We start from the raw sequence: 12,447 nt of genomic DNA, 5'->3' as shown, positions 1-12,447 counted from the left end.
TTCTGGAATTAAACCCAACAACTTTACTCTTGACATCAGAAGTAGGTCTGAAACTTGCTCAGCTTCTGACTTTCCAAAATCAGAGGTCAAATACATGGTATCTTCAGAAGCCCCAGTCTAAATGCTGGGCTTTTTTGATATTGGATCTTAACTTGCAGTGAGAAAACTGAGGGATTCAGAAAGTGGTAAAGTGTACAAAGATCTGACCGTGGGGGATCAGAGAGAGAGACAAATTTATGGCCTGAATTTATAGATAAAACATCTAGACAAGTCAAAACCTGCAATTGTAAAGGTATCATCTTTCTCAGAGTATGTCTAACCACTTATACCATTATCTTAACCATCTTCAATCCTCAATTTTCTCCTTTTACAAGCTATTTTATAATACTTGTAGTACAGTGGCAGATTGATGAACAATTTTAAAGTGGAGGCTCAGTTTTGTAGAACACAACTCAAATTTCATCTGGGTATTTCTATAGACACAGAATGAGCATAAAAATAGCAGTGAATTTGATTTGGAGGAAGCTGTTGATGTCAGTTCTGTTCTTCTATCCCAGACTGCATAGAGTTACAAACAATAGGATACAGGCACAGTTTAACTTGCATTTCTTCAGATGTCATCTTCAGACTGCACAGGGAGAAAAAATATTGCCAAATCATAAATCATTCAGGTTAGAAAAGACCTGTAAGATTATCCAGTCCAACCTAACTGCTAACCTAGCTCTGCCTGCTAAACCCTTAAAAGTACATTGGGAGAATGCAAGAATTAGTACTGGTTAAAAAGATGTCAGCTGCTTAGAATGAATCATCCAGGCAAGTAAAACACATTTCTTCATTTCTAAAGATCTCTGAGTATATTAAAATCTAAAGCAAAATAAACATACAAGAACCGAGACATATTTTTTCATGAGAATCCAACTCGATTGGTGACAGCAAAAGGTTGGTTTGTTCAGATGTTCTTTCTCCAAGCTGTCTCACTCTTCAAGCTGAATTTGAAAGAGAAAAGTGTTATTTAGTGGTGGCTGTGACTGAAGAGTGTATTGCAGGAGAGCAGCTACACTGACTGGAATTGTGCAAGAGGACTCTATTGAAAACAAAGATGTCCATTCCCTGGAGGAACTTCCACTCCATTTAGAGCCCTGAGTTTTAATACTGTCAGACCTTCAAAAATCCCTCAGTCAAACATTATTAGTGGAGTCTCCCACAAGTTCAGAGACTGCCAGGAAAATGAACTGAAACGTCTGTGTTTTTTAAAGAAAGCTTGAAATGTGTGTTTGTTCCTTCTCCTTCATAAAGTGATTAGGTAGTGATTTAATGTGCCATAAATGTTCTGTCAGTCAAACACAAACCAACCTGATTGATGGTGACTCTGCACACATTTAACTCATTATGTGTTACTTTACAGCAAAATGATTTGTGTAAACAGTCTGCCTGGTATTAGAGGTAAACAAACTAAGAAACCTCAAAATGCTCTAATTTTTTTCCTAATATTTTCCTTTTGGCTCTGGCAATGTAATCTCATATGGAATCCCTTATGTTCTCTTTAGTACCACATTGAGCAAAAAGAAAATCAGCTTGAGGAAGAAAGATAGATTGCACAACAAATTATATATAAAGCCAAAGAAAAAAAAACCCCAAACCCCACAATCCAACTCTACACCTGTAAACTGTGTTTCAATAGTACATTCTTTATTACTTGCATAGTCTCAGAAAAAGATGGAAATACTGTATGGATTAGCAATATACTGTTAAATAAAATACTGTTTGGATTAGCAAATGTAGACCCTCAGTCTAGCCACGTGAAAAACATTGTAAGTAAATAGAATAAAAGGCAGAAGTGGTCAGGTTTTCTCCCTTTGTACAGCCATGCAAGCCCAGTATAGGTTGGTGCTGTTGTGTAAATTAATAAAATGTGGAATGTGGTTCTTGAGGGTGACACAAGGCTGCAGAGGAATTAATTTTGCCTTAACATTGTTGCTCAGCCAGCACACCTCACTGCAGATCTGAAAAGTTATCTAGAGCAATGTCAATTCTCCTCTAGGCTATTTTGAGAGCAGGAATGTTCTATGGGCTCTTTTGGCAGCTGCTGCTCACCCCCACACATATGCAGTGCCCACTTCTCCCACTTCATTCCTTTCTAGTCCAGGCTGAAAAAGAGGCATAAATAATGTCCCACAGATTGCATCAGCAAGGGGCTTACCTACAGGGATGGAAGAAATCAACTGGTTTGCTATTTATTTTAGGCCACCTAGGCAGGCCTGGACTGGTCTAAAGTATGGAGAATTTTGTAAGGGGAGTGGGAAGGGAACACAAGTTCTCAATTTACTGTGAAGTTCCTCAGGAGACTGCGTGATAAACTGGCTACCTCATCCCCCTCATAGGATTTAGGTGCAATAGTAATGTAGCCTGTTTGCAAAAACATTCATTCTCTGCAAGCTTTGCCTGAACAGAATAGATTTAATCACTGAATCTGGGAATTAGAAAGTGGTGTAGTTGGAAGCTGTTGGCTATTTCAAAATAGTATCAGTCCTTGTGATAAGAGTGATAACTTTGTCTTGGACTGCATCTGCCTTGGAGTGAGTCTTTCAGTCAGTGATTTGAATAGCTAAAAGCAATCTATCTTTTGCATTATGATTTGACAGAAATACTGCATTTGATAGTATTAAAAGTAGAATTTGAGTCCAAGTCCATCAAGGCCAGTATCTAAAGAATTACATGTCATAATTTTGGAAGAATACTCTGTTTTGATCTACTACAAGACTCTACATTAGTGTGAGCAATATTGCTCTCATTTCGAATTTGGGCTAATCTTAATTAGCACATTTGATGTTTTATAAAGCATACTCTTTTCATGCCAGTTTTAAAAAACATTGGTGCATAGAGAAAGAACTGTGGGAATAGCTGTCTGAGGCTGTTAAAATTTTTATACTTCTAAGGGTACTTGTTAGTTTTGATTTAAGCAGACAATGGGGTTGAGGAAAGAGGTAGTTGATAATTTATAATACTTAAGGAAATTAAATTGTAAGGCTTCAAATCTAAGAAACTTCCTTCTTGACTAGGAATGGATGAACTGCTTTCAGCCAAGTACTTATCTGTCAAATTTTTATGCCCATATCTAAAGGCATAATAAATCCAGACATTAACTGTGGCAGCAGATGTGAAGTATTATCAAAAAGACTTAAATTAGTCAAGAAAACAGGGAGCCCTAAAGTATTTTTTCTCCCTATAAGTATTTTGAAATTAGTACTTCACTGACATGGATTTTGGGAGAATCTGATTATATTCATCTATAGACCCTGACTCTATTAAAACTCAGAGTAACTGCAAGACTCAAGGAATTAGGACAGCAGTGTTGAACACTGGAGGATCTTAATAATTATTTCATTTTTAGCATACCAGTAGGTACTGTCTTCCAAAAAATACCAAGCAAATGACCATCTCTCTCTCTGAAATCACAGGGAAAAAAATCCTGGTTCAGGTGGAAATAAAATGAAAAGCTCATCCTCAGTCTATTGTTGTCATTATCTTATAATAACATTTTAGAGCTTCCCAAATATCAGCAATTCTTTACATTGATTAATAAACATTTCATGCTATCCTAACAGAACATACATTAAATGTTCCAGTCACTTAATGAAGGTTAATTAGCTCTGAAGCTTGATCACTTCTTTATGAGTGATCATGGTTTTTTCTAGTTCATTCTTTCTAGTCCAGGCTGAAAGAGAGTGAACACTTAACTATAGATCTGATCTGCAGTTCCTTCCTCCAAAGCAAAACCATCTGCCTAAGGAAAAGAGCACAAGGGAAGAAAATAAAAAGAAGAAACATGTAATTTATTTGTATATTTTTTTCCAGCCCCAGGTGGTGTCAATCTAAGAAAAATGCACAAAATAGGCCATAAGTCACAAACATGTCCTTCCTATCATTACTCTTTTTTCTTTTTACTGTGCCTGCACTTTGTTTTCTATACATAATGAGCTGTTGATGGACAATGTTTGCAGGCTTCACATGAATAAAAGGGGCACAAAAAAAAAGTGATATGACTTCTCTGTGTGTGGTGGAGAAGAACACAATGCAAACCCATTTTAGAGCCCCACATGGTCTCTGAATGGCGAAACAATTTCTATGGAAGAAATTTCTCTTGATTGTTTGCAGCCTGCTTGTCAGGGAGGGTATGATTTGGAACATCTCCATATTGCAGTTTATTCTTGCAGCTATTTACTTCTCCAGAACTTAAGCAACTGGTTACTGGGCAGCCTATCATCAGCAGGAGAAAATTGAAAAGAAATCAACTAATTTTGTGTTTCACTGATGTCTTAAAAAGTTTCCATTCATTCTGTTCTTCAGAACATTGTTTTGAAGAAGTGGCTGTTGAGTAGTTTAAGATGCTGGAAAGAGCTAGTAATAAGCCTGTAGGATATAAATTTGAACTTACATAAAATACTATAGTAGTCCTATAAAAATAGCTGTGGAATTCAGGTTATTTTTTTTTTAATATTGGAAAACTGTTTGTCCAAAAGAGATTTGTGTCACACGAATTTCCAGTGAAATATTTATTATCTATAAAATAATATATAACAGTAATAGTAATACTAACTAATCTAATGACTAATGTAATAACTTACTATTATAGCATATTAATAATATAATGGAAAACATATTTTTATTTTTCCAAACTTAAATCATGTTAAAACACACTGTTGTTTCTTTCTGCTTTGTGCTGTTCAGACAATGAACCCAACCATGTCAGAACCAGTAGAGAAGGGTCGAGTGGTTTAAAGGAGCTGTGGGATCAGGCTTTTACAGGGGAGATTTGCTTTCAAGTTCTAAGATTTTAAAAAACTCAGCATTATGGTAGGAAATGCTTCTTGCAGTAAAACATTTAGCAGAGCTGTAGCTGTTACACACACTGCTAGGACAGTGCCCACCTGTCATGTCCTTCTGCAACCCTAGAAGCTCAGCTGTAATTCCCTTTCTGAAGCCTTTTAATGTGGCCATTGCTTCATTTCCTAGTAATGAATAAGATAATCCTAGTTTTACTCACTGAGTTAGGAAGTATGACACCTGCACTGTATGTGTTTGGCAAGAATTGTCTATTATTTTGATATAGGATGCTTGATTTACTGACTACGTGGGCTCTTCGTTTACACAAAATCCTGTAAAAATAAGTAATATTAATTGTCATAACAGCCTTTTGGTTTATTTGTCAAGAGATGGGTCATGTTTAAGCAACTTTGCATGTTACAGAAGATATTGGTTTTACTCAGAACTCTGCATCTGTGTTTCTTTGATTTAGATTGAGGAGGATACGTGGCAGAAATACTACCTGGAAGGAGTTGCAAATGAAATGTACACAGAATATCTGTCTAGTGCCTTTGTGGGTTTGTCCTTCCCTGCAGTTTGTGAGTAAGTAGAAATACATTTTAATGTACTTAGGTATTTGCCTTCTCTCAAGTGAAATCTAAGGTTTCTGCATGAGATTTTTTACAGTCCTGATGTTGCTACGTCAGATGGGTTCCAATAAAATAAACATTAAAGCAGTCACTGCATGGAAGTATTCCAAGCATTGTAATTCCTGGTTTCAGAAGAGATTTGGAATTAAGTGATTGTAAATGAAAGCAGGGATGTTTTCAGTGTGTAACAAATTAATCAGCACTCCATTTAAATGTAACCATCTACTCCTAAGTTCTGTCTTATTGTTTCTTCTAATGATTTCTGTTCTTTGAATAGTGGATGTCAGTGTCTTGGTTTATGGCCCACCACAAGGAAACTATTAATTAATGGGACAGATGTAGTCCTATAAGTAGTGTGGCATCCAGAGCTCTGTGTAACTGGTTGCAAACCACTTTTAACAAGTTGAAATATGTCAGAAAAAATCTCACTATTCTGTAATCAGAAAGGAGTATTTGAAGCATGTGATGTATAACCATAGCATAAGCCATTTACAACTTTATTTCTAGAGACTGTAAGTTCTTATATTTGTTTTAGAATGATTCTGTGAGTGAGAGATTTGTCTGCACAAATCAATTTTCTGTGATAAATAATGTGGTCACAAACATAGTCATGGTAGTTTTAGCAGTCATGTTTCCTCTCCTGTTGGCATTAATCTTCATACAGATGTACCAAAAGGTCACAATGAAGACTGTGGACAGCTTTTTGATAGGCACTGTGCAAATGCTTAAAAAAGAAACAGTCCCTACTCTGAAGTTTGATGTCTTAACTAGGCAACATTAAAAAAATCTGCAGGCTCAATTCTGGAGGAGGAAACAGAGCAAGAAGATGCCATCTCTCCTGTAAAGGAGAATGATTTTTCTTTAACTTCTCTGACTTCTCCCACTTTTTTTGATTTTTTTTGATAGTATACCATAAATTATAGCATACGAATGAGGGAGAAACAACTATTAGACAAATTTTACCCATTTAAAAACGTGTTTTTCTAACTAGAAACTAACTATAATCATGAAAACTACATCTCCATGCCAAATGATTGTCAAACATGATTGGATTTCTGCATGATTTCTCAGAAACATGTGACCGAGACTGTATTTGGCACAAAACTGACAGCCATTTGATTGTGCTGCTAGAGCTGAGATAAATTCATAAAGAAAGAGCATTTATTGAAGTTTAGAATCATGTCAAAACTTTGCAGCTCTCCTCAAGCATTTAGTTATTCGGATGCTTAGGTATCTGTGTTTCCTAGTTTAAATTAAACCTTTATCTCAAATTTTCCAACAGTTTAATAACTGTACTAAATTCAAGTTAATCAAAGCATTACTGAAAATTAAAATGCAGTGTTACATATTAATGAGTAGGTATTTTTGTTACCTTAAGAATTGGCTGTTCAATTTCCAGAGGAACTGAAGGACAGCAAAATGTCTGTTGCACTGATTTGTGAAGGGGAAATAAAATCAGTGGGCAGGCTCAATGGCCCACAAAATATACAGTACTTATATACAGTACAGAACACTTTTTGTAATTTAGCTTTAAAAATTCATGCAGTCAGTGATATTTTAAAACCCTAGAATTAAATGAGGTTTGCTGCCTCCTCAGGTTATTGGTCTTGCTGGTCTAGAGATGTGATTCATTGCTAAACAGTCTGCTATAGAGTTTGGAATACAAACATAAAGAGGGTGAAGGAACATCTCTTCCAGTAGGGGTGGAACACTCAATATTACTGCAGAATTTCAAGCTTTTGATGTCAACACTAGGGTGAAGAATTATATGAAAAGAGAAGTTCATATCAGTCTGCAAGCTTTATTTATAACCAATTATATGTGTGTCTACTGTGTGAACATATTCCCACCAATGTGTTTTTGATACGTGAATGTATTCCTGTCCTTCTTTGCTCTTGGATATTGTTGGATCTGATGTGGATGATGCTGACTGAATAGTAAACCAATCAAACTCTCCCACACTAGCACGAAGTCTTCTAGTATCCTTAACTAGTTTTCTTATCCCAAGATGATCAGCTTTAATAGGTCCCAGAGTGAACAGTGGAATGCAGGGTAAGAGTACACAAAAGTAATGAAGGACAAAAACTTAAGAAAATCTTTTCCAAGTATGGAGTAAGATGCTTTCCACATTTCACAGCATTTCGTTGCCTTACAAATCAGGAACCACCTTGTAAACCAATATAATATTTGATGTGGGAATTACAGAAAAAATCAATGTGGTTTTCTGTATTGACACTTAGGTTCAATGTTTTCATAACAGACTGACAGGTCAGCAACTAAAAGCTGTTAAAATATTCAGCTCAGGTTCTCACTACCATCCAATGGTGATGGTATCCACCTCTGTGAGCAGCATATTTATTGGCTCACCTGCTCCTGGTCTTATCAGCAGCCACTGGCTGGAACTGGTACAAATAATTAATTTGTCTGGAGTGCTTCTGTGTGTATATAGAGAGAGTAATGCATGTCAGTATGAGTGATGTACACCATAATATCATGAGTGACCTAAGTCACTCTCTGCATTTTTACAACGCTTATATAACGACCTATGAACCCATTAGAAAAGAGCCTGATCTTAGTCAAGATTCATCCCTATACTCCACCTGCTCTGATGTTAAAATTTGTACTTAGTATTCAATACTCCCTCTGCATGTCTACTTTTCCTGCTACCAAGGATTCCACATTATCCTGGTCCCATTCCAGCCCTGAGTCCTGGGAGGGCTCTTTCCTCCATGATAGTGCCAGGGTCCAGGTCCAGTCAGGACCCTTCAGACCTCTGCTCGCTCGGCCCCGCTGAGGGACAGGGAGGAGTTTCTCTCCACCCAGAGGCTGAGAACTGGGACAAGGACAGGGAGGTTTGGATTCCCTGGTTAAGGTAATGGGAAAAAAACCACACAGGTTCACCTTGAGAAGAAAAAAAATCAATTTAATCTACAAGGGGAAAGAGAAAAAAGCCAGATCTGAACTCCCCCCCACAGCAGGGCCCGGATCGCTTCCCTGCCGCTTCCCCTCAGGGCACAGGGGACGGACAGGGGGGGTTCAGGGTCAGTTCCCCACACAGGATTTCTGCTTCTCCTTCCTCCTCAGGGAAGGATTCCTCACATTCTTCCCCTTCTCCAGTGCAGGATCCTTCTCATGGGAGAGAGTCTTTCAAGAACCCCTGGGACATGAGTCCCTCCCGTGAGGTGCAGTCCCTCAGGAGCTGCTCGCGCCCCGACTGCCATGTTCCCATGGCGGGAACAGTCACCCCCTCTGCCACGGGCTCCTTCATGGCTGCAGATCCACACCTGACCCTCTCTGTGGTCCCACGCAGGCTGCAGCTTCACCTCTGCCCACCTGGAACACTTCAGGGGCTACAAATCCACATTCACCCCACCGTGGTCCTTCAGGGGCTGCTCCCCCGTGCTCCTCCATGGGCTGCAGGGACACGGCCGCCATCTCACCACGGGCTGTGGGGACATCTCTGCTCGGGCACCTTTCCCCCTCCTACCTCAGTGTCTTTTCTCTGGTGTTGCTCTCTCACCTCCTCCTCCCCTCTGCTCTGCAGGTCTCTCTTTAATATATATATATTTTTTTTGCAGTTACCTTTCCCCTTTCTTGACTGTGTTCCTCACAGAGGCACAGCCAGCTCCCCATGTCTCCTTGGCCTGGGGCAGAGGCAGGGCCAAGCGTTGGAACTGTGGAGTTTAGAATCATAATGGTTGGAAAACACCCTTGGGATCAACCAACCCAAGGGGATCAACCCTTGGGTACAACCATCGTCCCTACTCTACAAAGTTCTCCCCAACACCACATCTAAATGACCTTTAAAGCAGCTCCCAGCAGCTTTTCACAGGAGCCACCCCTGTGGCCTTCCTGCTTCTAAAACACCACTGCACTGACCCAAGACAGATTTAAAGAGTGCTTTGATTCTTATTTTTTATAATTATTTTAACTTAGGTTATATGTTTACATTTCAATTGCATAGAATTTAGATCATGGAGTACAGCCAATATCAAATTATCAAGTACTAGGAAACCAAGAAAGAGAAGTGTACTTCCTAAAGGAATGTACGTGGTCAAAATAAAATCAAAAATTAGATCTAGAACTCTTGACATTTGTGGCTCATGAATTTATATTTTGTTTGGTTTTTTCAGTACAGATATATAATTGTATTAATACAACATATAGAATACCATAGTGTTAATATGGTTGAAAATGAATTTTTTTTTTAAATTTATTTTTTAAGCTGATAATCAGGCTTCATTAACCTGTTCGTATTGTGGGATGTGATGGACTAATCAGGATTTCAGAGCTTTATTTTTTTTTAATAAATATCCACTTGTACAGACTTCTATAACTGAAAAAAATGTGCATTGCTGTGTCAGAATTTGCTTCCCATATATTGATTAGAAATTGCTTACGGTCATGTTGTATGTCCATGACAGTAGCTAACAAGTAGTGACTTATTAATAGTGTACTTTCATTTTAGCTCAGTACATACATATTTTCTAAGTAATTCACACTATATCTGGCTGAATTTCAGCAAAGAATTGAAAAATTTGCTAAAGACATCCACAACTGTAGCCAAGTAGACTTTTATGTTGTATATTTGCTCCTACTGCTTAAATAGACTTGGTAACATAGAGTTGGTGCTTATCCTACATGCTCTCAACTTCTCAGTCTATCTTTTAGGAAAAAAATGTGTTCATTATCCTGCAGCCACCCCTACAGATGTGATGTAGGTTGTGAAAAAGGACTGACTCTTGGCCTCTTCTCTTCCTACAGACTGGTGTTTGCGAAACTAAAGCTCTTAATGATAGCCATAGAATACAAGTCGGAGAAACGAGAAAGCAGGTAGGTCACATGCCTACAGATTTTGAACTTCTGAAATGCACTCTCAAGCATTTTGCCTGCTTCCTTTTCAGAATGAACGCAGCTATTCTTACATTTTTGAAGCATTTCCAAGTGTAGTTAGCATGCCATCACATTACACCGTTTCACATAGCACTGAAAGGCTTTTATTTCTGAGCTGTTCTTCCTTAAAAATAATTAATGTCAGTTTTTTGACAGCTTGTCCCTCAGTGCTTGAAACAACATTTGTTTTTGTGCAACAAAAATGTTATGTGCCCTCCAACGTGTAGAGGGGCATATAATAAAAATATGGCAATACTAACTCTAAGCTGAATTTAATTTTCCTCTGTCACAGATTATATTCTGTGTTACTATAGGGAATTTGGAATGATGCCTATTAGTTCATCTTATTTTTGGCCACTAATTACCTAAAACTTTTGAGGACAATTGTTTCTTCTCACAGGAGAACCAATTCTGTTGTTTGAACTCATGCCACAATTTCTGAGGGTTTGAAAGTTTATTACAAGTACTTCTATGCCTTATAGCTGGGTTTGTTTCATTCTTTTCTGTATTATAAAGTGATATGCGAAGGGGTGTAATTGCTATGTTATTTTGGATGTTATTTGTGTTCACACTATATTGATTAAGAAGTACTTTTTAAAATACTTTTTTATAAAATATCAGATTTAAAAAAAAAAAAAAAGTTTCCAGCTCCCATGGGCTCTTAAAGTACTTTTCCATTGAATGATCTCATTCCACATTAGCTAATGTAAAGCAAATGATTTATTATTCTTTTGTCTCTGAACAGTTTAATCTCTTCCTAGAAAAAAAGAAAAGTATGATAGTAACAGCAGTGGAACTCTTTGCCAGATTTTGTGTTTCCAGTGTTGGAGAATATTTGGTTTCTGTTGGGTCTCCTAAGAATTACTGCCCAACTTTAGGGTTTCATTACTTCAGCTGTCATTTACTTGCATCAGTGCTAATATTAGAGTCTTTTTCAGTAGTAACAGATAAATCATGACTTCCATGTCATTCTTTGCACTAACTTCAGTGGGAGTTGGATTGAGTTCTTAATCCTGAGGTGATGCAGAGGATCCCACCAAATCTAACACAAAGTAAAACAATAAAGTAGTTCTTCTTAAGTCCATGCAGGTAACAGTTCACAATTAACTTGGTAGGGGAAAAAAAAAAAAAAAAAAAAGCCTCAAAATTGCAGAGAACAATGCTAACAGCTGCGTTTTGAGCATACATATTCACATTTTCTTACAACCCTGATCCCCAGTAGTATCTGCTGACTTTATTAGCCAGTGATAATTTCCTAGTCACTGTTTAATTATTCACAGAGATAGCTCCAAGATGCATCTTCACTGTTCTACTTGTTTCTGTGCTCATCAACCAAAATGTGTCAAGTACATGTTTGTGGTTATCTGAGCTGGAGCCTTTTAGTTAACCAGAAAGGTCATTGAACAAAAATTAAAAGTTCCTTAGGTATATTCATGTCTCCTTGCATCTTATTAAATGAAAAGATGGGGAATTAAGACAAATATTCTAACAGCATAGTTTACAAGTGCAAGTGATCTCTGAATAACATTAATTTGTCATTTGTCAATTCTGTTTGTTGATGTTGACTTTGGAAATATTTTATTATACTGACTTGCTTAAGTTCTTCATTGTAAATTCTTCATAAAAATAAAGGGGGAACTAATTAGGGTACCCTTCTGGCTTTCACTGTTTATGAAAGGACTAAGAGTAGATATGTGCTTCCTTAATTTTTAATTCTAGTTCAGATTAATATTTTGTAAAACTGTTGAGAGTTTTTACATAGTTTACAGTTTAGAGCAGCAATGATAAATAGAATTACAAAATTAGAATATTATCTAAGTGGCAGCCTTTTATTAAGAGCTAGTATTTCCTGCCATAAAGGAAACTTTTGAAGCATTCTTTTGGCTTAAGGAATGAGAATCTTACTCCTGGGAGTTACTGGTTGTATCAGAATAAGTAACATCTGAATAAATAATAACATCTGAATAAGTAAACTATATATTCAATTTTTTACTTGCACAGAGAGTGTTCTTTTAAGATCCATTTCATCACTTTGCACTCAGAAGAAACACAATACAAAGTGAATTCAGAAGTGGCAATGTGGGTGCATTCTATAGGTTCT

General features: G+C 37.3%; 1 protein-coding gene across 21 annotated transcripts in view; it reads left to right on the top strand.

Annotated features, from left to right (window-relative positions):
• KCNMA1 (potassium calcium-activated channel subfamily M alpha 1) overlaps window positions 1-12,447 on the top strand; it is a 368,746-nt gene that overhangs the window by 247,074 nt on the left and 109,225 nt on the right. For all 21 annotated transcript variants that reach the window (XM_071748266.1, XM_071748268.1, XM_071748267.1 and 18 more), the window contains 2 exons: window positions 5,297-5,406; window positions 10,218-10,286. In XM_071748266.1, coding sequence (XP_071604367.1) covers window positions 5,297-5,406; window positions 10,218-10,286 — 179 coding nt within the window. The remainder of the gene's footprint in view (window positions 1-5,296; window positions 5,407-10,217; window positions 10,287-12,447) is intronic.

Source organism: Heliangelus exortis, chromosome 7, assembly GCF_036169615.1.
Source record: "Heliangelus exortis chromosome 7, bHelExo1.hap1, whole genome shotgun sequence".
Taxonomy (NCBI): Eukaryota; Metazoa; Chordata; class Aves; order Apodiformes; family Trochilidae; genus Heliangelus; species Heliangelus exortis.
The sequence above is the reverse complement of the archived record's forward strand: the minus strand, read 5'-3'. Positions and strand labels throughout refer to the sequence as shown.